Genomic DNA, 27,839 nt, shown 5'->3' on the forward strand with positions numbered 1-27,839 from the left:
TTAATTAATTCAATGCATATTTATATTTATTCAGACTATGATTCCATCAAGTTGGAGGATATCAATACCTGCTTGATATTATGAGCTGATTGTGTTGTGTATGACGCATTGCTACTTAAACTGAAGCTGTCCTCTATCTGCCAGTGTTGCAATAAAATACAATACAAATACAATAGCAATGCAAAATAAATTAACAGAAAACACTTAACAAATTAGCCTCAATATTTGACTCGTCAGCATAGATAAAACAACTGACTTGCGCCACTCACCTCTAACTCCTGTTGTAATCTGTAGAGTCCATACTGACCGCGTCTACCCACCCAGTACCGCATCCAAATGTGCTTGGCTCGTTTTTTCTTTTGTAACTCAGCACAAAGTCGCTACAACAACTACTGCAGTCATATCCTGCACATCCATGATTGTTTCATCTTTTTGCAGGTGAGGAATTGTCTAAAAAAAATGGGTGCATTCCAGCCCATGACTATATTCCTTCGTCAAGAGCTTGACAGAATGCAACGCGTCATTGGTCGTGTGCGCAGTACCCTCACCGACCTTAAACTTGCCATTGATGGTGAGCTTCAGAAACTTTCACCCACAGTACAGAAAACACGTTCAAATTTTATTATTATGATAAACATCAACAAAATCATCAGAAAAAGTACAAAAAACTTGCTTTTGTATTGTAAACAATGATTTTGTAATCCCAAAGGGACTATAATAATGTCAGAGGATCTCCGCGATGCTCTGGACAGCATGTATGATGCTCGTATACCAAATACATGGCAAAAGATCTCTTGGGATGCGGCGTCTCTGGGTTTCTGGTTCACTGAACTCCTTGAGAGGAACCAGCAGTTTCACACCTGGACGTTTAATGGTCGACCTCATCAGTTTTGGCTCACAGGGTTTTTCAATCCACAGGTGGGGCAAAAGATTTGAGGACCTCATCTTGTGTTTCATTTGACTCTTTCATTTCATGCAAATGATCAGGTTTCTCAAGTAACATACTTAATTAGTGTCTGTTCTTCATTGAAGGGGTTCTTAACAGCAATGCGTCAAGAGACAACTCGAGTAAATGTGTCTAAAGGCTGGGCCCTAGACACAGTCGTCCTACTCAACGACGTCACTCGTATGATGAAGGAAGATGTTACAGGCCCCCCTCCAGGAGACGTGGGCGGCGTCTACATCTACGGCCTCTTTCTGGATGGTGCTGGATGGGACAAGCGAAATACAAAACTGACAGAATCATCACCAAAGGTATTCAGGGGAAGGATTTATTATAAGACAATACATGTCCAAAACTATGTGGATAACTGGTCTGGTTTCAACTACAAATGTTGCACAGACCCACATAGTCTTCTCAGTCAGACAGACTTCCTGTGAGCCCTTTTCTGTTTCAGCATAAAAATGCTCCAGTGCACAAAGTGAGTTGGTTTTCTGAGCCTGGTGTGCACATGTTTTTGACCATGTAGTTTAGCTGTCAATGAAATGGCTTAATCGTATAAGACCACAACATTAAACGCCCACTTTCTCAGCAGTCTTAATTTCTGTAGAGTTGTTCCCATTCGATATATGTATAACGTCTTTTATGAACTGGATATCCCATGAAGCACTGCAAATGACATAATAATTAATCATACAAAAGATTATAAAATGCATATATTTGAAGTTAATTACAAAATAGATTCAATTAATTTGACTATTCTACCCATAAAAAAAAAAATTCTACAGAAGCAAATACCATCATGCAGTGCTAACCCAAAGTCAACTAATCTGTCATGTATGACTGTCTTCATTTGCAAAGCCATGATATACAGTATGTATGTGTATAATCTTGTTTGGTAGGTTCTCTTCACACCGTTGCCAGTTGTGCATGTGTATGCGGTGAGCAGCACCACAGAAACCAAGACGACACCCATGAATCTGTACTCCTGCCCAGTGTACAAGAAACCAAGACGAACTGACCTGACATTCATCTTTTCTCTGTTGCTCAAGAGCAGCCAAAACCCAGACCATTGGACTATGAGGGGAGTCGCTTTGCTTTGTGACTGTAAATAAATCCATAATATGCTCCAAGAGTCCAAAGCTATTTTGACACATGAAGCTAGTTAGAAAAAAAAAATGCAAATCAATAAATAAAACCAGGATATTGGTTCGTGGAGTGAGAATTTATGCTAAATTTATTATTATTAATAATACGACTATTCTTGTTATTGATTTTACAGTTGAATTTTGTATCTAATGGCAATTATTTTGCCATTTTGTAGGACTCGCACATGAATTTCTTATTGAGATGGCAAGGATTTTAGTGTAAAAAAAGTTTTTCTTGTTTGAAAGCTGCAATAAACAAGTTGAAATATGCGCAATTATTTTGCACAAACATGCAATAGAATGTATCTATGTTTTTATGTATTGAAGAAACATAATTGTTCCATTACAACTAGTGTTCTTGAGTGACGTTCTTTATTCACACATGAACATTTTCATATAGAGCTCAAAGTGTGATTAAAACAAACAGGAAAGACAATCTCATGGTAGCAGTCTAGCCTTTTTATCATCATTACAACTATGTGGCCTCTGACTTTTCTTTCTCCATTTGGCCACAATAAAAAAAATTGGACACCTGCATGATAGGAAATAACATGTCATACAGCAGCATTTGTTTTTTACTACTGAGATCTTTAAACAACAGACTGATTGCAAATCTCTTATAATAAATCTTGATGACTAGTTATACATGATTTCTTCCACAAACTCTTCAGAAACCAGCTGATTGAGTTAACATGTTTATTTAAAAATACTACAACTGAATGGTGATGGTTCATCACCAAAATTAGTTTTTTAGAGTTTACATGAACAACACAGAAAGGCACAGAAAAATATTGTTATAAATGACTTGTCTGCACAGTTAATGTTATATTCCAAAAACAACAACAACAACAACATCTGAATTGAAAAATGTAATTCTAAACTCATTCATTGTTGACATGCTGGATGTCAGTCAACACCATAATATATTTATAGTTCTCAAGATAAAGTCCAAAATGCACTTCTGTTATCCATCTTAGTACATTTTTTTTTTTAATAAATTCAGCTAATTAAAGTAATTTTACACACGCCTAACAAATAAAATGCTAATTAAATAAAATGTAATTCTTAAAAGGTGCACTCAGTAATTTTCCTCAAAAACATTTTACTCCTTAATAAAGAATAGCGAGAGACAGCAGTGTCTTACAAAAAGATGTTTCCCATCATGGGGGGTGCCATATTGAGATCACATGACCACTGCTCACTATAGTGTATGACATCAAAGAACCGCGATATGGCGATACTTTGATCTCATAGATAAGTCGGTTCAAGTCGAACACACCGTATATCTATTAGTAGTATTGTAGGACACATCTGTGTGAGTGGAGTATTTGTTTCCAGAAACCTATTTTGCATGATGTGTCACCCATAGGTGGCAAAAAAAAAAAAAAAAAAAGAAACAGTGAGTGCACCCTAATTTTAGCTGATTTTAAATTAAAACCATAGCCTAGTCACCTCAGTACATTGGTTTAACATTCATAACCCTTCATACTGTAGTCCGTAACAGATGTAAACAACAAAATCAAAAGAAAAAAAATTCTACGTATATTGTTTGTAGTGTACAACTTCCTCAATTCGCTCATTCAATTGTCGTAAGCACAATCCGCTGATCCATATGCTCAGAAGCAAGATCTCTGATCTTCCCAATCTTTCCACCTTCAAGTTCTCCATAATCTAATTTATATCTGTACATTAGTCTTTCCTGATTGTGATTGTCAGACTCGCCTTTTAAGAAAGCTGCTTCATATCATACATCGGCACTTCCGATTCCTCGCCCTTGCCCTCCTCTGGACCTTCTTGTTTCTCCGTCGGCTCAGTGTAGGCCACATCAGGGCTGGCCTTGCGACCCTTGGGTGGTGGGACGGGTGCCGTTCCTTCCGTGGTCCCTTCTGCTCCTTCCTGACCTTCAGCCACCGTCCTTTCCTTCTTCAGGTTCAGCTTTGCTGGCACGGTTTTCGTGATGGTTTCCTTGAAACGTTCCCCAGACTGTTTCAGCCGTTCCCCGGACTGGCGGATTCTCTCACGTCGTTCGGTCGATACTATGCGCTGACCCAGGTTGCTGACCTTGGTGCCCAGGTTCTCTTTGGTCTTAGTCATGTTCTCACGCGAGAAGGTCTGCTTCAGGCTTTCGATACGCTTCAGGCCGGTCTTCTTCATTTTGGCAGCAGTAGATGAGTCGGCCTCCTCAACGACCATGTATTCCTCATCTGAGTCTGGGAGCAGGGCCTCCGGTGCATCTGGGTCTGTGGGAGCATCTCCGCCCGTTGCTCCCTTCAGAGAGGCTTTGGAGCCAGCTACAGCTGGGACCTCATTATCTCCCTGTGGAAAGAAGATACATTTAACATAAACATACCATATATAGCAGATCTAAGACCTTTACTCAAATGGTTTAGGCTTCAAAGAAAAAAGTAGGCCTACATTCTGAACAACCCCCTTTGCACAGTTTATAGTTATCTATAGTTTGTTAAAATGTTTTACTTTGAAATATATATTGCCATTAACATATTTGGATTATTATGTGATGTTTGTGATTATGTGTTTTACAAAAATGTTCCATTATAGCTCTATACAAAACAAATATAATTAAGCAATCATTTAAGAGTCTTGGAACTAAGTGGTCACAAATTCTCCCAAAAAAAAAAAAATCGCATAATTATGATAGCAAAAGAAAGTGAATGATAATGTGACCAACTAGTTTCAAGAGATACGTGAAATTATTGTATGTTCACTTAAACACAATCGCTAACTGATACATACGCGGAATGATACGACAGAGACGTGAAAGAAGCGCGGTCGTCAGTTACCCGCTGAATTCGCGACTGACCAATCAGAATCAAGTATTCCAGAAAGCCGTTTAATAATTTTAGGAAAAAAGTGTTCTTGACAGGCTATTTTATTTTTTAAATTTTATTAATAAATGCTTCTTTCTTTTGGTGTTTTTCGATATCGAATTTAATGTAATGTAAAATCGGGGTTTACAACTACACCAGTTGATCACAACCGAATTAATATAGCGTTGTGAGTCTGCTACTAAGTTACTTCTCCTGGCCGCAAATAAAGATCAGGTACGTTTGTAAAAAAGTTTTGGACGGGATGTGCTGTTGCATAACTACTCACACATAACATTCACCTACAGTATCATACCCAGTTGGCTATAATTCATATTGCTATGAATATAATATAAGTGAAAGTTACGTTTCACTGTCAGTCGTTATGGGCTATAAGCCAGTTAAGGTTGAACCCTGCTTTGCATGTCCACACTTCTGATAACGAGTCGCAAAACAAAATGCGCACTTTTATAGCCTAAGAAAAACACTATTGATAACAAACTGCCATTTTTCAATCGTTATTAATCACTCTGTCGGCAGCTTTTTAAACCATCACTCTGTCAGAGGCGAAAACACTATATTAGGACATGAAGCTTCAGCGCAGCTCTCAGAATAACCCTGAACAAATCTGTCAGCTGTTCTGCTCAGGGTACAAGAGACGATCAAACCCATGGGCAGGAGACTAATCAAAAGTATTGTTCGAGAAGGAAAATATGAGTTAATTTACGTGCATGGGCAGCCCTTCCGTTTTCCAGAAAATTCTCTATGTTAAGGCAAATGGAGAACATTTCCTATGATAAACCTTCAAAAGATGTAGACAGCAACAAATACATTTTTATTGTATTTAAATTTTAGGCATAATTGTCCCATAATTATGACTCTGGTTTATAAATATAGACAGGCTAAGTCAAATTTTATTTTGCGCTTTTGTACACAGTAATTGAATTTTCCAAATACAAGCTACGCCAAATGATTCTCAAGCTATAAATGTAAGATCTATTGCAGATGAAACAATATTTCCAGATTTAGCAATGAAGCATTCCTCTATGATGTCATAACTTCTGTAATCGATCTTAATCTCATTTCAGACCTCTAGCCTCATTTACATCCACAGCAATATTCCGAACAAGGCTTCATAGTTCAGTCTCTAAAACATTCAAGAGTGAATATTAATTCATTTTTACTCTTTCATGGATCACATTACATGGTTTATTTGCTTAATACTCCAGACATCCTATCAGATAAAATGGCCGCCAACCTAATCCTCCAATCTCAGTGGGGCCTGGCAGAACATTCCTACTGTATTGCTTTTGGCTGTAGGCCACATGACCTTCTAGTGTATCGTGATTTATCTTGGATCATGCAAGACCATGTATCTCATAATAATCTGTCTATCTTTGACGGACCCGTTTCATAAGTTTGAAATGTTGTAGGACGAGCTCAGAGTCAAAAAATAATCGATGCATGGTGTCCACTATTCTAAGGTTGTACTTTTCCAAAATTAGACCTGCCTTAGGAATCCAAACTCCAGATGGAACCCATAAAAACCCAGTCCGAAGAAAACATGCCACAAAAAGCAACAAGATAGTTTTTAGTCTTACCTGGTAGATGACGACACGGAACTTGTTCTTGTTCAGCAGCTCGACTTGGGTTTCCTCCACCTTCTTGACACGTACGTTCTGCTTCTCCACCCGCACACGGACATCCTTGATGTGGCAGCTGACCTTGCGCGTTTTCTCCAGAAGTTTCTCCACGCTGCCACTTGTTGCTGTGTGCTCCTTCGTCAGCTTCACCACATCTGTCTGGATGGTCTTCACAGCGTTCTCCAGCTCCAGCTGCCTCTCCTCCATGCGCTGCTGGCACGCCTGCACATTGTCTATGATCCCGGACACCCTCTCCAGCAGAGAGAAGATGTTCAGGGCGCTGGGCTCGTCCGCCACACCAGCCAGTCCTAGTTTGTCAGCCATGCTTGTCCTTGTAACACAGTGAGGACCCTAGACTAGAACTGCCGAAGGTCTCAGGTCCCGCTTTGGTGTATTTGCTGTTGGTGCACAGGTTTATCGTTTGGGACGCTGTATTGTGGGGCCGTGGTGGGCCCTGGAAGACTCTCGGATGAGACGGACTCGCCCTCTGACTGGAGCTTCATTAACGTTCTGGAGAATATAGAAGCTCCTCCCTTCTTGTATATAGGGAACACAAGGTTCAAAGGCCAGACACAACTGGAAAAGAGCGCAGAGGGATTGGAAGGGGGCATCAAACCAACTCACCATGAATTCAGCGTTATAAATATCCACAGTAAACTGACACCTTGTCATTTTTAGAAGATGCGTGTACAGCTGAGATAATGGAAACCCCCTTGATTCTTAACCACACCATTTTTTTTTACATGGAGATGAGTTTCCTCAAAGAATAACTAATGATACAGTCAGATTTTGTCAAAAAGAATAGCACAAACAATACGTTCTACCAACAATAGGCAAATGATTGTCCTACTTCGGACAAAAGGTTCCAGCTTTACAATTAACAAATTTGAGAAGTTTCACAACTCTTTAAGTTCGGCCTCAAGCATGACTTGACTGCCATGTTGCAACCTGGGGAAGATGATCCACCTTAAGATGGGACTGTACAAACTTGTGAAATGATGCCACCAGCTGCAGTCTATTCTTAAACCCTGGGCCGCCTAGAATTACTCATCACTCATATCGTAGCTGACCTAGGCTTACTTAATTCTCCAGAACTCTTCATTCACCACTTTCTTACACACAAAATCTCACGTGAGCAAACTTTTGCGATCAGATCTTGTTTTTGTTCAAAGAGCTGCTTCTCAATGCAATCTGTTAATTGAATAACTCGATAACCCAAGATGTCACTCTTAAAGGGATAGTTCACCCAAAAATCATTTACTCATGTTGTTCTGAACTTTCTTTCTTCTGTTGAACACGTTTTTGTCCATACAATGAAAGTCAATACGTTTTTCAAAATATTTTCATGTTTCATAGAAGGACTAAAGTTAGGCACCACATTCAATTTTTAAATGATTTTGGGCAAACTATCCCTTTAAGACATTTTGTAAAGTTGTAAAGATGATGCTAATGATTTTAACTGGTCAAATTACATGAAATGCATTCCTATAATTAGATTACTCTGAGAGATCGTATTACTTAGGACCGAACCACATCCGAATGACTCAAGGTTTTCCAATGAACTTTACACTGTGTGCATGAGTACAGGCAACAAAAATATCTGTAAGACTGAGAATTAAATTTTATTAAATCTACAGCACTGGACACAGTTTCACAGGTCATGCGATATGCAGTTCATAGAATTAAATTAATGTCAATAATGTTCATTTCAACATTAACAACACCGATAACATTAGAACATAAAAACTACAAACATTTCAACATTGATAAGATTAGCTAGTCAAACACATTGCATTTCATTCTCTGGAATTCCCTTCAAAAGAAACTGTAAACGTCATCACTTCGTCGGCGTACTTGTTCGTGTCCAATTAAATTTGGTGTTCAGCTATGTTAGACTTGAGGAAATAAAAATGAAATCAAAGGGGGGAGTTGAAGACAGTTAATATTTTCAGTAAAGAAGAACATTCCATGAAAATTGAGGACGTCCGTTTTTGTGGTACAGTTTGTGTGCCGAGAGTTACATTTAACAATACGTTAAAAAATTAAATTAAATAAAAACCTGGCACCACAACCTAAAGGAAAAATAAAAACAAAAAAAAAATCGACAAAAAAAAAAAAAAAGAGCTGGCTTTTATCATTCATTTGACAGTGTTTGTCACTGACATCAAGTACCTAAAATGTCCTGAAAACAAAAAAACAATAAGGCACCATCCAAGAAAATAATGAAATAAAATAAAAAAGAACCTATTTGTCCAGAGTTAAGAAAGCACAAAACAAAAAAGCACATTAAAACTGTAATCCACTTGGTACAAAAAGTATAAAAAAATAAAATAAAAACAAGCTACATCATCCTTGAAGTGTTGTTTGATGAAAAGTTCTGCTTTTGCCGTCTTCCACGATTATTCTTAGGACATTTCCTGTAAAAAAACAAAAACAAAATGATATTACACACACACACACCAACAAAAATCATATAAACAGAGTTAAACTGAGAATTATTCATTCAATATTAAGAAAGTGCATTAATGCATGCTTTTGGAAGATGCTAAAATGTTCATTTTTATCTACCAAACGCGATTGTATTCCCTTGTTTGTTTCTTCCAGCACTCACCTGGTAATGCACATGACCACTGCCACAATAATGGCGATCTGCACGGCTCCAATGATAGCAGCTATAAGCACATAATGAAGTTTCTGGCCACTGGGTACCACATACAGGATGTTAAAGTCGGCGATCTCCTCACACTGTGTCCCCGTGTAACCCGAATCACACCTGTGGAAATACAAGAAACCATCGGAAACTCATTTTCCAAGAAATGTCATTTTTTTAATGAACACCTGATAGGATGTACGCAGTTCTGTGCAAGCAAACACCAGACGCTCACCGGCAGGAGGCGATGCCGTAATTGAATTCACACTGGCCGTGGACGCAGAAGTTGGCGTAGTCGTCTGTGCAGGGAACGGGCATCCAGCCGTATCCTTTTCCATCACCGGCTTTTGCCGGATCTAAAATACAACAATCTACTTTTACCTCTCTATTGCTGAAAGTAGCACATTTAACTCCCAGATTTAGCTTTGTTTAAACTTAATTATGCAGAACTATATAGTTGAGCAGTGCAATTTATGAAGGGTATGTGACAGTTTTGCAGCACAGTTAAAAAGCTACATTATTACAAACATACATCATTCTAGATTAAAGGGTTAGTTCACCCAAAAATGAAAATTATGTCATTAATGACTCACCCTCATGTAGTTCCAAGCCCGTAAGACCTCCGTTCATCTTCGGAACACAGTTTAAGATATTTTAGATTTAGTCCGAGAGCTTTCTGTTCCTCCATTGAAAGTCAATGGACGGCATACTGTCCATGTCCAGAAAGGCAATACAGACATCATCAAAGTAGTCCATGTGACATCAGTGGCTCAATCTTAAGTTTATCAAGCGACGAGAATACTTTTTGTGCGCAAAAAGTAAACAAAAATAACGACTTTATTCCACTATTCATTTCCTTCTCTCTGAAGTTCACGTAGTGTTTTTGCGTAGCGCGTCTGTGTTGTACGTCACACACATCACACATGACCAGCGTCAGCCAATAGTGAGCCTACGTGTGACGTACAACATAGACGCGTTGCGCAAAAACACTACGTGAAATAGCTCGAGGCCCAGAGAGCAGGAAATGAATAGTGGAATAAAGTCGTTATTTTTGTTTACTTTTTGCGCACAAAAAGTATTCTCGTCGCTTGATAAACTTAAGATTGAGCCACTGATGTCACATGGACTACTTTGATGATGTCTGTACTGCCTTTCTGGACATGGACAGTATGCCGTCCATTGACTTTCAATGGAGGAACAGAAAGCTCTCGGACTAAATCTAAAATATCTTAAACTGTGTTCCGAAGATGAACGGAGGTCTTACGTGCTTGGAACGACATGAGGGTGAGTCATTAATGACATAATTTTCATTTTTGGGTGAACTAACCCTTTAAAGGCAACATGCATTTAACATTACAAGTCCAAAATTCACAGTAAAGCTTTTGCAGTGGGTTTTTATAAGTGAATTTTGATCAACTGAACTGACTTAAAATATGTTGACTACATGACTACATAATTGCAATAACAACACGAATCTGATCGTTTTTGGTCAACGTGAGCTCAAAATTGTTCTTATTGGGAACAACTCACAGGTATACCATTTAAAGGTTTTGAGTCAGAATGTGTTTTTTTCAGCAAGGATGCATTAAATTGATCAAAAGTGACATTAAAGTAAAGACATTAATAATGTTACAAAAGATAATTAAATGCTGTTCTTTTCAAAGAATCATGAAAAAAGATCCTGAAATGAAGCAGCACAACTGTTTTCAACATAAGAAATGCAGCAAATCATCATATCAGAATGATTTCTGAAGGATCATGTGACACTGAAGACTGGAGTAATGATGCTGAAAATTCAGCTTTGATCACAGGAATAAATTACATTTTAAGACATATTCAAACAGAAAACAGTTATTTAAAATGGTAATGTTTCACAATATTACTGTGTTACTGTATTTTTGATCAAATAAATGCAGCCTTGGTGAGCATATACTATATATTAATATACAATAATACCCCTCCAACCACGTCATATAGAGACACATTTCACTATCCAATCAATACAAAATAGATAAAGACGTTTTTTTTTTCTCATTAGATATTCTTCACAATGAAATATTTCACATTATGGAAGTAAAATTGTGAACACCATTTTAAAGTGACTTTAGTGATTATGATTAGAGATGCACTGACCAGTAAATTCTGGCTTGTAGGGAAGTCCAGCTTCAGTTTTCTTAGCTTTGTCTTTATCTGAGTGATGAAAAAACAAACACGGATTGGCTCTGGTAGACAAACTATTTCAAAACTTCACGTAAAGCAAATAAAGGAACTATAGATAAAATAGTGAGTTATCTTAGACTATGTGTCTATCAGTGCTGTTACTGTGACGGGCTCTGACCTGGGCATCTGCCTAAATGCTTCACATCAATCTGTTCCTGCTTCATACAGGACGCCTCTCGCACCAGGCAGGGGTTGTGGTAGGAGTTTCCGTCTGTGCCACACACTGGATTCTCATTGTGTCCACTGCAGTCGATTTTACACGAACAGCTGCAACAACAGGCACATTTAAACAGGAGAGTCTCATTTGTGCTATGAATTATTCAAAGGCATAAACAAACGTTTTGCTGGTACAAAAAGCACTTCACCAGTAACAAATGCTTTTGATAAAGCACTGAACGACGTCTATCAGGGTTATTTTCATTAACTAAAACCATTAAAACCATTTTCATTAATTTAAATAAAATCAATTTTACCTGAAAAAACAAGGCAAGGCAACAAGTTTTAACTAATGAAAACTAAAACTGAAAAAAAAAGCAAATCAAAAACACAAAAAATTCTAAATCTTTAAAGCCACACCGTGGACTTTGTGACCTAAAGAGTTGACACATACGAGTTATTTTAAATGATTCCTCAGGCCAATATACAGCGTTTGACACTATTAATGCTCCGAGCGGGGCTGCCCTCTTGAAATACCGCCTATGTAAGTTTGGAGGAGACGGACCGTCGTTGAACAGGTCATGTGACCTGGAGAACGTATCGCTTTACGGCCGTCACGTGACCATAGGCTCTGATATACTGTCTTCTAGACTTTTGCGACAGTGCTGCGGCGCTTGTGGCCTCTAGGGGCGCTAGACGTGAAAGTTCCAGGTCTAGTGCCCCTAGCGCCCGCAAAAGTTCCGCGGTGTGGCTTTAACTAAAAAAAATATATAATACAAAATTTTAACAAAAACTATAATAGCTATGTTTCCATCCACCTATTTGTATGTGCATTTTGGGATATCGCATACAAAACGCTGAATGGAAACGTCAAGATGCGCATAAATTTGACAAATTCTGAAATGGATAAATTGTTTATCATATAAGAAGATGTGCGTAAACTACGATGGAAACACATTTATCGAGTAAATCCCTCGATTCGCAAGAAAGAATGGATGAATGATGTCGGTAACCAAACAGTTGACGTTCCCCATTGACTTCCATAGTAGGAAAATAAATACTATGGGGTTCATCAAATGTTTGATTACCAACATTCTCTAAAATATCTTAATTTGTGTTCAGCAGAAGAAAGAAACTCATACAGTTTTGAAACAACTTTTGACAGAATTTTCATTTTTAAGTGAACTATTCCTTTAAATGTGCAACTTTTAATGGAAACATGATATTAAATAACACGGCTACCAATATGTTTTGATGCCTGTTAAATCGATCACTCAGAGCTGCAGTTGTGCTCTATTGATCAGTTGTAGATCTCACACACTATCTTGGCCACACTGTATCAATCCTGAAACGCGCTTAGACGTGTCCTGTGTGTAATCGTCTCCCCCTGCTGGTTCATGAAATCTAACTCTAATTAGCAGTGAGAGTTTGAGAGCTGACACAGGAATATTTCTTTCCCTGGGATCCCTGAATCTCATGTGGCTCCTGGAGTTAGTCCATACCCTTCATTAGCGCTTGGCATGAAAATGCAAAAGTAAAACGAACCAGGCAGAAAAACTTTTGATACAAAAAAAGTACTGCAATGCTTCCCTGTCTCATGGGAGCGATGTTATTTCCTCGGCTTTGATAGAGCTGAATTCTTTCCAACATTCATGCTTTTATATTATACACAATGGCAGTTGTTTCCAATTGTGAACTTCATACATTCATTACTTTAAAGTGCTGGCATGAAGTAGCATAGGACTCTTTAATTACCAACTCCTGGGTACTCTGCTAAATTTGTCCAGACAACATAAGCAGAAATCACAGAGAAATGAATCAATACGTACGAGTCCTCGTCCTCCGCGTCTTCGTCACATTCAGCGCCGTACTTGCAGTTGCTGCATTTTGTGACTTTCTTGCCCGAATCTGCGCCTGATCCCTCATATTCTGTAAGAGTGATAACACAAATTAAATTACATTTAAAAAAAAAAAAATAGTCATGGCTAACTTTAGAAGAGATACTATGAAACAGTTCGGAATATCTGTTGTTGCCTTATTTACATTATATATTATTCCTGTACTTTAAAGATGTAACTGCTTTTTAACCGTTTCCCCCCTATTTGCCCTTCACAGCAGAATTATTATCATTAACTAAAACTATCAAAAACAGTTCTGTGAATTGAAATAAAATAAAATAAAATATAAATATTCGTTGAAAAACTTAAACTAAATGAAAATTAGAAATGGCAATAAACTGAAATAAGCTGAATCACTACAATTGTTAACTGGACATAGATAAAAAATTTAAAATATTACTAAAATAAAAATAAATTAAACCTAATTATCAATATTAAAAAAAACTAATAAAATGACAAAAGCACAAAATGACAAAAAAATAAAATTAACATGAAAGCAATGTATATATATATATATATATATATATACATATATATATATATATATATATATATATATATATATATATATATATATATATATATATATATACACACATACATACATACATATATATACATATACACATATATATATACACACATTATATATATATATAAGAAGCTAATTTAAAATATAAATAAAACTAAAATAACACTGCTTCAAAGCTGTCCACATGATTATAAATCATAATTTTTAGCTGACTCTTTAATTAACAGCACTTTTGATTGCTTGAAATCTTTAAAAAATAAACTTGAAAATATGAAAGAAGCATTTGTTTTTATATGCTAGGTATGATGATAATTTCATGATTGTAGAAAGTGATTTTTGTTATACAAAATAACAAATTGAACAAAGAAAGTTCTGAAGTTCTTAGTAAAAAGTTTAAAGTAGAAATCCCCTGATATATATTCACTTTATATTTCTAGCCTATTTAATTATATTTTTATTGCTTTAAAAAATATGATATAATATATTATTATTATAAATACAGATTTTGTTTTTAAATATTCATATACACTATAAAAGTCTGTAGCGGGCAAGCTCAAATAGAGCAATTCTGGCAACTGAAAATGAGGAACGAGACTATTATAATCTACACTTTAAAGAAGACTGATTGTTTTTTTTGTTTTTGTAAGTAAAAGAATGATTAAAAATACTCAGCGGCATAACATGCATTTCAGAAGTGGCCACTGAGCGAGAACACACTCAACAGCACTTGAGCTGCGTTCCTGCAGCGCTCTGTAATTTACAGTAATGACAGCTCTACAGCGGCCCGAACACACAAGCCTTCATCTTTAAACCGAGCACAGCGCGGGGTCACTCTTTTATCACACAACTGGCAACTTCAGCATGAGGAGGATAAAAATAACCTCAGATGGCATGTTTTGGATGATCTACAGAGCTCTCGAGTGCTGGGAGGTGACCCATTTCTGATGTCATTTGAAGTCTGGAGGTCAAAATCCTAGAAATGACCAGGTTTCAATTTCCTTGATATTACTCGGGGTCAAAAAAAAAACTATTAAGAAAAGAATACAAACCTCCATCTCCAGATCCTGAGCTGCTATCTGGAACAAAACAAATAGGGAGAACTTATTAGATCTATATATACATCATAAAACATTTGCCATGTGAAGAGTTCACACAGTGGGAGCAGGAGCGTATTATCATGGTCCTTGTATAATGCATTATTAACACGCATATCAAATTATTATGAGCCATGGCATGTAATTTGTGGATGAAAGGAAATCATGAGATTAATTAGAGCTAAAAATAAAGGTTGTCATGTATCAAATCACACTGCTCATTAGAGTCTGTAAAATAAGCCTCTTCATATAAACAGGGAGTTAAAATAGAATTTCTGTTCATTTAGACTTAGCAAAGGCAGTCCATCTATTGTCCCTTGAAGGCAAGTTTGTCACCAGTGGCCCGTCAGAGGCCCGCAAAAATATTTTTTCTAAATAAAAACAGATCAAATGAACTTTTATTTGAATGAATATCTTGATAATTTGCATCACAGAGTATATACAAATTAATCATATTTGCATTCACAATCAAATATAAAAAAAAATGATTTTATACAGTTAATTCACATAATGAAGTTTCATGTCAAAAATTAAGGAAAATGTCACTGAAGATGACAGAAATGTATGGAAGCTTGTTTCCATATTTAAAAGATCATTTCAAAATTGGTCTTATTGGGAGTAACTCACAGATAAACCATTTAAAAGCTTGTGGTCAGTGTGCTTTTTTCCAGCAAGGACGCATTAAATTGATCAAAAGTGACAGTAAAGACAATTCAGACTTTTTTCTTTTTTCAGTAGAGAGAAAAAAAAGTCAGAATACTTTATTTTTTTTCAGCGGAGGAAACAAGCTTCCATAGAAATGCTCCTGAAATCCATAATGTTGGGACAAAAAAAAAAAAAAAAAAGCCCCTGTATGAGTTTCTCTGTTTTATTATTATGAAATTTTATGGGTTAATCAATTCTCAATCTTATTATTAAGATTGCAAATTTGTAAATTTTTTAAATTATTAAAAAAAAAATATAAAAAATTTGTGTTAATAACTTGATTATATTTAAATACTTGACATAAAAGGATGCTAAAGTTTTCTAACATCCAAAATTCTCCTCTATTGCGAAAAATCAAATTGACATGCAAATGATGCATGGTCCTTGGATTCTAAAAAACATATATATATATATATGAAGAGTTCAGATGCAAAAGCCTCTAAGTGCCATCTGAAATTTTCCTCTAGAATGATCATTTTTGTCAAGCTCGTATATTTATGTTCAATAATTTAACTTAAATGACAATGCAAATTACCTATTAATTGTCATTTAAGTGAAATTACTGAACTTAAATATACAAGCTTTATAAAAATGATCATTCTAGAAGAAATTTTCAGATGGCATGGCACTTAGAGGCTTTTGCATCTGAACTCTTCATATGTATATATATATATATATTTAATTTATACACCAGTCACCCCCAAAAAAAAATCCCCTCACAGACCAACACTAATTATTGCAGCATCTCAAAAAAATAAAAAAGCCTGTGATTTGTGTTCTAATAAAATGAGCACAGTCAGTGTAATGTGAACTAAGGCAGAAGATGTCAGGTTTTCATTTCAGGAAGTGGAGGAGACAGTGTGGACTCACCAGGATAGCAGGGGCCCTCAGAGGCCAGAGAGATGGGTCTCTGCTGGGTACAGGCTGCTTGTTTCAGATAGCACTCGTTCTGATAGGTGTCTCCGTTCGTACCGCACACGGGGACGTAGCTCTTAGAGCACTGCGGCAAACACGATACAAGACAGGCTTCTCAGACACAACAAGACATTTGGTGCTTTTGAAGAGCTGGGTGCGGTATTGAGTTGAGTTGAGCCACTTCTGACGGGATTTTTCACATTAATATGCCTTAGATGGCTCACTGATCAATGAGGGGGAAAATGAATGCAGGTAAATGCTAAACCATCGATTCAGACTTATAATTTGAGAGATTTTCTGAAGAACAATCACATAAAAAATTCTCAAATGTTCAACGATTTTTTCTCAGAGGACCAGAAGCCATTAAACCAGCAGCAAGTCCACAATAGGAGAACAATGGCTATAATCATAAAAGTTTTTTAAAAAATCAATGCATCTCTAAAGGCCTGTTCACAGCAAGGACAGTTACTATAACGATAGAGAGTATAGTTTGAAAATAGTTCTAAATATAAAAGAATAGCAGAGTCCAATGCACAACTACAACGATATCGGCACAGAGAAACGATATCACTGGAATTAATTTCAGAACAATTTTTCCAGCAGACGAACGATAAAAACAACGACAGCCAATCAGAATCCACCCTGCTTTACAGAGCTTGAGCATTTAAATCAGCAGGCGACTAAAGTTTAGATATGGTTGCAGAGCAAAGGCTTCATATGCGATTTATTCCCATTGGAATTTAGAATCGGAAGGTTTTCATAAAAACAGTGTTGCAAAGTAATAAATAAAAGAAGTAAAAAGTGTACCTGAAACTGGCATACGCATTTGATGTCAGCGCCATTGTTTTGGCAGATCCCGCTGTAACGACATGTGGTGGCGTCGCATACACGCAGGTCGCTCTTCTTCTCTGACAGATCTGAAGACACACAACAGACGCTGATTAAACACCAAACACTGACAAACATGTTGGTCAACCATTTTGCAAGGTATAAAAGCATTTTACTTGTAGGTTTCTTTTCAACTTTCTCATAGAGCAAATAGCTGCACTTTTACATTCAGCGAAAATGCATGATTATCACATTAAGTGCAGTTCAAGTAGGAATTTCATGCTGAACAAAAAGTGTAGCACTAACCTATTCTGTCTTATACTTAAAGAAAAAAGTTTTTTCTTTCCTTTGATTGTTTTATCTCGCCTAGTCAAGACTGGACTGTTTCCACCACAGAATAATGGCAACGTTTTCTCACAATTCTGCCTTTTTTCTTGCAAATGTGTTTATAATTGGGAGTTATAAACTCGAAATAGCTAGTTATAAAGTCTAAATTGTGCGATATAAACGACTTTTCAAGCAAAAAAGTCTGGATTGTGAGTTAAAAAGTCGCAAACCTTTTTTTATTGTGAGTTTAAATCTCACAATTCTGACATTTTTCTCAAAATTGTGAGATGTCAACTCACAATTGAGCGTTATAAAGTCTGAATTATGGGATATAAACTCAAGAAACAAGTAAAAAAAAAAAAAAAAGTTCCATAGAACTCAGGTGGCAAACAAATGTGTTTAATGAGTCTGCATGTGGTTATACTGTGTTAATGAGGGTCTATATGAATGTTCATCCATATACCATAAACCAACCTTCTATAATGGGACCAGGAAGTTATTTTATAGTTCTTGCCCAGGAACAGCTTCATCCACCCATTATCAAAGATGTGAAACATACTGATCTGAAATCAGACTGCTGGAAGAAAGCAGCTGTAAAAAGCATGTGTCCAACAGCTGTCAACTGTCATTCATATTTCAGACCACTAGCTGCGAGTATGAAGCCTATTAACAGAAATTAAGAAAGGCCAGATCCTCCATCTGACACACAGCTGGGACTGACAAAACCTTAGAGACTGGGCTAAAGAAACCGTTCACCCAAAAATGTACTCTCCCTCATTCCAATCCTGAGCTTCTTTCTTCTGTGGAACATCAAAGAATATTTTTTGACAGTGTTTGTTTGTCTATATGAAAGTCAATAAGGTCCAGGGTTGTTTTGGACCCCATTGACTTTCATTATTTGGCCAAAAACTTCAAAAATATCTTCTTTTGTGCTCCACAGAAAAAAGAAAGTCATTCAGGTTTGGAATAACATATTACCACTAAACCTGGACAACCGACGATAACACTATATCAAAATATATTCAGTTTTTGAAAAAATGGTTATAGTTAATCGATGTGACAACCGGTTTGTATTATAAGTGTTGCGAATATTAGACTTTGAATGGATGTTCAGAATCTTTTCATTTGACTTAATTCTCAACACTCTCTAAACAAAGCTCTTCAAAGCGAGCTAGATTGCCCATAATAATAATGTCCCATATGACTGAAAATTTTATTTAAATTAAAAGCAAAGCATCCCAAAGCAGGTCATCGGCCATGCAAATGAAGGGCACCGGGCAGCCGTAACCCTTGTGTAAATTCAGGCGGATGAGACGAGGCGTAAGACAGCCCGTTAATGAGGAGCAGACACTTAAAGCCACTACAGACGCTTGCTGGCATGTGGCCGAGCCGCGCATGCATTTGGAAAATGGCACAAATGCTGCGGCCACAGAAACCCAGCCAAGTGGTTTTGGAGAGAGAGGAAGTATTCCAGATAAAACCAATGCGCAGACTTTAGACAAGTGAAGTTTGGAGGAGCAGCTTGAGAAGTTAATTAATAAGGCTGTTTAAATCAGACGAGAGGTTAATCTGTGGAGGTGTTAAAGTGTTGTGATAAATTATGTGTTGGTCTGGCACCTGTGGGAATAGAGCGATAGTGCTAATAAATTCACTGTCAAAGTGAGCTGGATTTCACAGCTTCAGTACAGTAATGCCTTTATAGTAATAAACGTAAAAGTGATCAAAGTAATGAAACTTTCACAAGAAATATGATATAGGATACCCTGCATAGACTCAAAAGAGTAGGACAATGTTACATCGGAGATAATACCATGGTGATACTTTGATATATACCATGGTAAGGAATGATCTTGGCAGACTGGATCTACTACTCATGCTGACTCATGAGTGAATGCCGAAACATGCACATAAATACAGGGAATAGAATACCACAGCAAAAACAACTGGATTAATTCATATAAATTTCAAACATTATTAAAAACAAGTAAACAGTAAAAAAAAATTATAATAATTAGCCATAAGCCAAATAAATACATCTGAACAAAGTTCAGGTACACAATTTGTCAATGCCAACAGATTTGGCTGTTAATTTTGCTGTCCATTTCACACTTATAAGATCCATATAGCAGTGTAAGCAATATTTAAGGTTGTTGTGAAAAATGCTCTAAATAATCTGCTGTTTTTTACTTCAGTTTAAGTTTTCAGTGCACTACTGTAAAAAAAATTCACTACTGTATTCACTTTACAATGAACTATTCATGCCAGTCTATTTCACCAATAGAAAACAACTTGAACTCGCTGAGATGCACAAATGATAAATACACCAACTGATAAGGCCTAACCTTCACAACAAACCTCATTCAACTAGTTCCTTAATGGGACATTCCTTAAACGTCTCTCATCTGAACTGACCCAGTTCCAAGTGTACATCTCCAAACAAATACAATGCACAGTGTGTGTGGGGCAGAGGGGAGACCCAGATCTCACACTGCGCAAAGAGAATCAGAGCAGCGACAGGAATCAATGCCATTTGAAAGATAAGGACATCAGTCCATTGCCTGAAGCCAAACAGCTCATCCGCTCAAGACCAGTCGATACTCATCTCCTCAATGGGTCAATAGACCCCGCAAAGTGTCCCTTATTAAAAAGGAGGAAGCTGTGACGTTATATCTTAACTTTAGACGTCTAAAGGACTATTTAACTGAATCCTATCCTAGTAGAAGTTCATAACATTTCACACATTAAAGATTTTTTTGAAAGAAGTTCAATACAAGTATCATATAAATTTGAGTCCAAGGCTACATAAACACTGCGAGCCTTAGCGCTCAATTACGATTTATTGCTCAGATCCGATTTTTTTTTTATAGTTGTTCAAATTGTTGTTAGAATGTGGCCAATATCAGATTCCAGTGTGAACAGAGCATCGACCTGAATGGTAATGCAGCACGCTCTCATATGGAAGTAAATACGGAGGACATTAAAGTAAGTGATAACATGTCTATTTATAGTGTGATCTGCCGCCTAAGCAAATTTATGCACAGGCCAAATAGAAAAACAAAGACGAGGATGTGTAAAAAGAGCAGTTTTTAAACACTTATGATGTGAGCCCTTGTGTTTTGCTTGTATATACAGTAGAGCTGTCACTGTAATACTTATGAGTCCTGACACATCACTGTCCTTCACTGACTACCTTTAGCAACTGTCTTGATAACCTCGCGTATGTAAAATCTTTGAAGTGACTCCCATGAGCGCAGAATTGTGATGAATGTTGATTTAGAAGTTGCATGAATTCCGATATGACTGTTTAGACTGAGGTCGCATTGCAAAAAATCTGACCTGTCTCTGATTTAGGACCACATATGGAAGTGGCCCAAATCAGAATTGAAAAGATCACATTCCATGTGGTTTGTGCCGTTCACATTGTCATGACAAAAACCTATCTGAGTCGCATATGAGCAGAAAAATTGGATTTGGGCCGCATTTACCTGAACGTAGTCTAAAGGGAGCTTTTCTGCTCTAGCCATTATGCAAATGCACCTTTAATGACTCTGCTAGACCAGCAACATAAACCAGCTTGTACCAGTATGGAAATTCAAGTGTGTCAGTCCAGCACTGTGAAAACAGACCCAGCATAAGAGCACAGCATGTGGACACAATGGGTCAACATATAACTTTACATAGAATCATAGATGGGTTTATATACACACTACCCTAACAAAAAAAAAAAGTCTCAATCTTCTTTACATTTTTTTAAGAACAATTATAGATCACATATGATTCACAAAACTACACATTATCAACAGTTTCTTCTTACTGACACTGATACACGATTTTACCTAGATACTCAAGTTTGGCTTAAACTTGCTTTAAGAAGAATAAAGTAACCCTATCTCTCAGAGTGTGTGTGCTCCGGGCTGTGCTTTAATTGTACAACTGTAAACTGCTGTGAGGGTTGAGAGCATTATACGGGTTTTCTCCATTCTGTAGTGCCTCTTTGCCTCCGGCATATTAGGGACACACACACACACACAAAAAAGACAATACATGTATTAAGAAGGAGAGAAAGACCTATAGAGGACAGGCATTAAAGACATAGGTGGGTGATGGGTATAGCTAAAGTATAAAGACGCTTAAAGGACTTCAAAGAAGCCAAATGTATATCATGACCAGTAATGATTGCTTGACAGTTGTGGTAAACATCCTAAAAAGAGAGTGGATGACTAGAGCTTCTTGCTGTTAATGACTACCAACCAGAATCCACTGCAGTCGAGCTGTACCGTTATAATTAGTTTGAGGTCTTTGAGATCAAACAAGTCGTGATACAGATCTCTTAGTCTAAGGCTGCGAGATCAAAGACTCAAAGGTATGAAGCCATCAGCCGTTACGGTTAAGGAGTACAACATTCGTGCGGTCTAGTGGTTAGAAACCACCGCGGCTTTGATCTGCAACACTATTAGCAACATTAATTTAGTTTAATAAACTTGATTCAACCTCAATTTTGCAGTCAATTACCTACAGGGATACATAATTAACATCTTTATAATATCAATGCAATCCCGACAAGTTATAGTCTTGTGGTAAAGAATACCACAACTATACTAGAACCATCAGTATGACTAGAGGTAGGAACCGGTTCTTCATTGAGATCTTCTGAAGTAGATTTAGTTTAAGCATCAAAGTGATGGTATAACTACAGATGAAGAAGGAAACAAAGGACTACCAGCATGGTCAATTTGGCAGTGTCTTTGGGTGGGAGTAATTGTGGTTTATGTGGGCTGGGCCTCTTTGAAGGCACCATCTGTGACGGGCTTCCTTAAAATAATTGCCTCTTAATTATACGCCAGTGTGGAACTGACAGAATCCACAAGCGTGACATCAGAGTCAAACATTTCAGGACCAAAACACACCTTGATGGAATGACGGAAAATGTTACATGACAAAAACACTAAATTCAAGTAAATATAAAGCGAAGTATCAAAAATATGTTAGATGAGCTCATCCAAAAAGTTTGCTTTAAAATGTTCTTTCCCATCCCAGCTTAATATTCAAAGACAAAACTCAGTAGCTGATACAAGCTGACATCCTACAAGCCCCAAATAGCAACACTAGCTCAAGCAATGGTGTGAGTATGAGGCGGGGCTATCTGTCAGCTCTACTAAGCATAGAACAATATTTCAGTATCTAAATAAAAGCAACCAAGGAATTTCTAATCCCAATCTCAGTTTAATATACAAAGCCAAATCTAAGTAAACCATTATTTAAAAAAATTTGTTAAAGCATTCGGACCAGCCCCACATAGCAACACGGGGCTCAACCAACGGCGTGAGTTTGAAGGCGGGGCTATCGGTTTGTCTGACCAATGGCAGAAGGGGAGTGTTTGGGAAACCTGATTGAAAACAATTATTTCTGTGACTCCAGTGGTGCAGAAAACCAGCTAAACAATTAAAGAAAGTTATATCTGCTAAAATAAACATTTTCAGCTTTAATTCTACTAAGCAGCACAATATTCCGGCGTCTAAAGCAGAAGCCACTCAGGATTTACTAAAAGAGCGTGACAGCATGCAGGGTGAGCATATTGCCTTAAATGGGTTCACAAGCGCTCGCTGCATCCACACACATGCATTATGCAAAGCTTTGCAATACCGCTTCCCTCCGGTCGACCCCTCGCCCTGTCACGGTGGACTCCATTGATTTCAGACCTATGGGCTACGGCGAAGCTATGTGCATAAAGCATCTCCCTCACACTGGAGTGATTTAGAGGCCGTTTGTCTGTTCAATGGAAAGCCATTAAATTGACTGATGACTATAAGAGTTGGGTTTTCATATCCAGCCTTGCTTTAGAACCTCGGCATCCTTGAATACAAAACGCTGGTTGCATGTCAATTGATGTTCTCTCAGATGTGTGAGCAATGTGTGTTTCCAGAGCGGTCAGGAAATGGGTAGAAGACTACTTAAAGAAATCATTCTATGCAGCTTCAGAGCTATGAGCCAGCATAACTGTCCAGATGAGGCAACGATTAGAGCTCTGATAAGTAGCTAAATTTAAATGGCTTTTTCAAAGAACAATAGATTGGATCGAGATTAGATCAGCCTTAATGTTAACAACTAACATTTCAGTTCTCCTGCTGAAGTCAGAGATTGTGATTTAATTTTGGGTCACAGAATTACAATGGTATGTATGCACGTACATCGACATATAAATATTATATTTAATAATCATTATTTCTATATATATAAATATATTAATAATATTTACTTGTACAATTCTCTATGAAAAAACATGGGGTAAAATATGCATTAAAAAGATTGAGGGTACATTTGCACAACAACAAAGTGCTAAAAACGGAAAAGTTTCTCTTTTTTGTTTTACGTGTACAGATGACAACATTGTTAAAATGATCCCGTTCACACGGATCCGCGAAAAAACTTTGTATTCTGCTGACAGGCCACTAGTTGGCGATGTCAATTTGCACAAAGAAACACTACGCGCTTATAGACTGAACATGTAATACGTATGTGCATGGTGTTACTATTTTCATAAATTCACGTTTTTGTGGTTTACACGGAGACGATAACAGTATCGTTTTCAAAAACGCAAAGCTTGAGATTTCAAGCCCCCAAAATAATGTTGTCATGTAAATGAACAGCCAAAACGTATAAAAAGTTCCATTAATAGTTGAAAACTGTGTCGTGTAAAGGCCCCTAAATTATGTCGCTCTAAGCATGAAGTGGTGGGCTACAGATCTGTTCCCATCTGAAAGGGTCTTGACCAGAAAAAACAATGCTTAATGCAAATAACAAAAAAGCAACTGATAATATAATCATACCTGGATAGGATACCAAAATAAATTGGCTTATAAAATTTGAAAGCGATGAGAAAACACTTCTCATGTCAATTAAACTATACAGTAATTTGGTGCCAATTCATGTCACTTGGAAGCAAACTAATATAATATTTGGCCTAGTGTTTTTGTGTTAGTCTGGTTACACTTCTGCTGTTATATAACACATTTGCAAGTTTTCCTATTCCCCTCATGTCAGGTCAATAATTTAACAGTGTTGGGCTTACACAGATGATTTTTAAAGAAAGTTATATTTTGTTCCTTCGGTACAATAAACAATGTTGATAATGCATTGCATCACAAATGCAAATGTAAAAAAATCAAGTTCCTGAGGCAAAACCAGTTGACACCACTGCTCTAAATCAGGTAAACCCTTTAATTCGAGGGTGAAATAATTGTGTTGTTACTTATTATTTACTGATGAGTAAAAGCAAGATATGAGAGCAGAGACTCAAGCACAAATATTGATTTACTGAGATCCAGGATCAAATTCTAGTAACATTATCAATACAGAAATCAAAGCTGGGGTTTTGATATGACAATTTAATGCAGCTTTTGAGGTTTGCAAAATTACCAACTTGCCCTTTAATAAAAGAAACACCATTAATGCAGCGGTCAAAAATAGGATGTCTTGTGAATTAGTGACACTAAGGAGAAGGGCATCAATAAAGGGGCTTTTTCTGGTTGTGGTCAGTACTATCCAACTGCTGAGGGCAATTCTGATGCCCCTGAGACTCGCTCCATTGTGTTCCTGCCTTTTACAAAACCAGCCCGGCGCTTATGCAGGACGGCCACTGATTAAACCACTGGTGCCTGGAGCTTTGAATCTGAAAACACTGGCGCACAATGGCCGCTATTGTCAGCTGCTTTTCCTTCTATTAATTCTAGGTGACAAAAAGGGTGTCAGGATTTAAAAAAGAAAGACAGCCAGGAAAAAAAGCCCATCTGGAGAGTTTACATTATATATAATGCCCCAAAAGACGAAGATGAGCATTATGTTAAAAGGTTACATTTTAAACAGCTACTTATTGTGATATTTTGCATGCAGTCAGTGTGTAAATGTCATCAGGTGAAAGCATACTACTAGCTGAGTCAACAGTTTGTACAAAAAAAAAAAAAAAAAGGTCAACAAAGCCTAAAAATGTGCATTAATAACCAATTATATCCATAACTATACTAACAAACAAGTTAAGCAATTCAGCTATTATGACAAGGCTTTAACTGCACTAGTCTTCACTTGGATAAGGTTGGAAACACCAATTATCCAATCCAAAAACAATGAACATGTTTCTAAAGGTCTGGTAGGACGTACAAGACAATAAATAAGATCACAACACCATGCAAGGCTTTTCAAACAGGCCTTGAGCCTGAGAGCCCCCCATTGGTCACCATACGGGACAGTACAAACAGCAGGGCTCGCATGGATTAACATGTGGCTTAAAACATTACAATTGGCTTATCATTGCCCATAGAGAAATATCCATACACATAGCTGTAAAAACCAAGCAGAATCTCATTTATCAAAACCAGTTTCCCTAGTTTATGAGAATTTGTGGTCACCACAGACCCCTGACGAGAGTGATGTTATAGGGTGGGGTTCACGCTTCCCTTTATATTGTCTCACCTGATCTGGTGCATCAAAAGATGGACGCCTGCCTTCAGCCCGAGCAAAGTGCAAACCCATTCAAAGAGGAGTTAATATATGCACACACATCAAAATAACCCCATGCATCAGTTTATTTGACAGGAACACATCGGTAGTTTCATTTTAGCATCCCTACACTGCCTGCATCTCGTAAGCCTCCAGAGGCCATGCTTGAATCTCCATCTTCAAGATGCACACAGCAAATGTGCAATATCTGCAACAAAGATACAAAGTGAGCATGCTTTTATTTCCATGCAACATAATAAATAGTGAATGCATACCTAAACAGCCTTTTCCTTTGCCGGACACACAGTCAGTGTTCTGCGGGTGGGATGACTGGACGGATCCCAGCGCTGGGCTGATGATGATGGTCAGCAGGCAGAACACAGACAGTTCTGGTCCGGTCCTCCTTATCAGTCCGGTGCCCACCGACATGATGTATCTGTATCTCCTCTTTGACCTGTTAAATAAAGGTGCAGGGGAACAAAAGAGGAGCAATATGTGGATGTTGCGGAAAATATTCCAATGTTTCCCTTTTAAAACGTGTTAGTGTCCCAGAAAGGCCGAGTGAGCCTTGTGAGCATCACTCCGGTTAAAACCAGCCTTGCATTTCGATCACAAGCACATTTGCACGGATTCGCTGTTGTGTGTGTTGCATGAGCTCGTGCGCGTCTCAATAACAGCTCGCGGATGCCTCTCGTTCTGTCTTTGTGTGCATCTCTCGCGCGTCTGTTTTGCGAGGTGAGAGAAAAGCCGACGCGTATCGACTGTTTTCCGTCCTTTAGAAAGCGTTCGCTCTTCAATCCTTTCGTTTCGGGGCAATATCGCGAATCTCCTTGCCCAAAATCCCAACAACAAAGGGTCGGCACGGATGGGTTGCAGTCACGTGACTCCTGAACCACCTCCCCCAATTCCCAGAGGAAATGCAGGACCCCTGAAAATCTGAAAGACTACAGTTGGGTCATTATTAGTATGCAGTTCAGTTCATTTTCATTTTGCAATCATATGTCTCAATCAATTTGTGACTTGTGAAATTAGTTTTATTAGGCTAATATTAATTAATAGTTTCATTTTCCATTTGATACACAGCAGTGTTATCTTAGTATCATTGCCCATTATAATTTTTTTATTGAATATTTTGTATAATGTTTCATTTTAATTTGAGCTCAAATTTAGGTAGGCTATTTTGTTGTGCTTTAGTATTTTATTTTGTATTTTTTACGATTTCTGTTTTTTCTTTATGAGCAATGTTGCTTGAAATGAAATATGTTTAAGTTACTTTATTTTATTTATGTTAATGTTTATTTTATTTAGTTTAAGTAAGTAATGAAATGTTTTTTTAAAAGCTTTTTAGTTTTAGTATTTTAGTAGTTTTAGTAACGATGATAACCATATTGCACAGATAGATAAATACCCATCCCCCTATTTAACCTCAGAATGTTTTATGTATTTCCATACATAACCATAGCAT

General features: G+C 37.3%; 3 protein-coding genes across 3 annotated transcripts in view; 1 reads left to right on the plus strand and 2 right to left on the minus strand.

The window, feature by feature from the left end:
* dnah5l (dynein, axonemal, heavy chain 5 like) overlaps positions 1 to 2,151 on the plus strand; it is a gene marked incomplete at its 5' end in the record, with an annotated part of 45,822 nt that extends 43,671 nt beyond the window's left edge. The window contains 4 exons of the mRNA XM_081352786.1: positions 439 to 571; positions 710 to 918; positions 1,033 to 1,254; positions 1,843 to 2,151. Coding sequence (XP_081208912.1) covers positions 439 to 571; positions 710 to 918; positions 1,033 to 1,254; positions 1,843 to 2,055 — 777 coding nt within the window. The 3' untranslated portion in view covers positions 2,056 to 2,151. The remainder of the gene's footprint in view (positions 1 to 438; positions 572 to 709; positions 919 to 1,032; positions 1,255 to 1,842) is intronic.
* Positions 2,152 to 3,673: 1,522 nt separating this feature from the next.
* On the minus strand, positions 3,674 to 7,014 carry cavin4b (caveolae associated protein 4b). The gene is made up of 2 exons (XM_081353455.1): positions 6,515 to 7,014; positions 3,674 to 4,404 (listed from the first exon to the last, which is right to left on the minus strand). Exons 1-2 carry the CDS (start codon positions 6,878 to 6,880, stop codon positions 3,814 to 3,816), a joined length of 957 nt encoding a protein of 318 aa, XP_081209581.1. The 5' UTR covers positions 6,881 to 7,014; the 3' UTR covers positions 3,674 to 3,813.
* Positions 7,015 to 8,154: 1,140 nt separating this feature from the next.
* On the minus strand, positions 8,155 to 27,342 carry tmeff1b (transmembrane protein with EGF-like and two follistatin-like domains 1b). Its single transcript, XM_081353454.1, has 10 exons — positions 26,650 to 27,342; positions 17,534 to 17,643; positions 16,682 to 16,811; positions 15,062 to 15,088; positions 13,412 to 13,511; positions 11,545 to 11,693; positions 11,340 to 11,396; positions 9,442 to 9,562; positions 9,168 to 9,329; positions 8,155 to 8,973 (listed from the first exon to the last, which is right to left on the minus strand). The coding sequence occupies exons 1-10, from the start codon at positions 26,801 to 26,803 to the stop codon at positions 8,898 to 8,900; spliced, it is 1,086 nt and encodes a 361-aa protein (XP_081209580.1). The 5' UTR covers positions 26,804 to 27,342; the 3' UTR covers positions 8,155 to 8,897.
* Positions 27,343 to 27,839: the final 497 nt, after the last annotated feature.

The sequence above is a fragment of the Scardinius erythrophthalmus genome, assembly GCF_964197995.2.
Source record: "Scardinius erythrophthalmus genome assembly, chromosome: 22".
In the NCBI taxonomy this organism is placed as follows: domain Eukaryota; kingdom Metazoa; phylum Chordata; class Actinopteri; order Cypriniformes; family Leuciscidae; genus Scardinius; species Scardinius erythrophthalmus.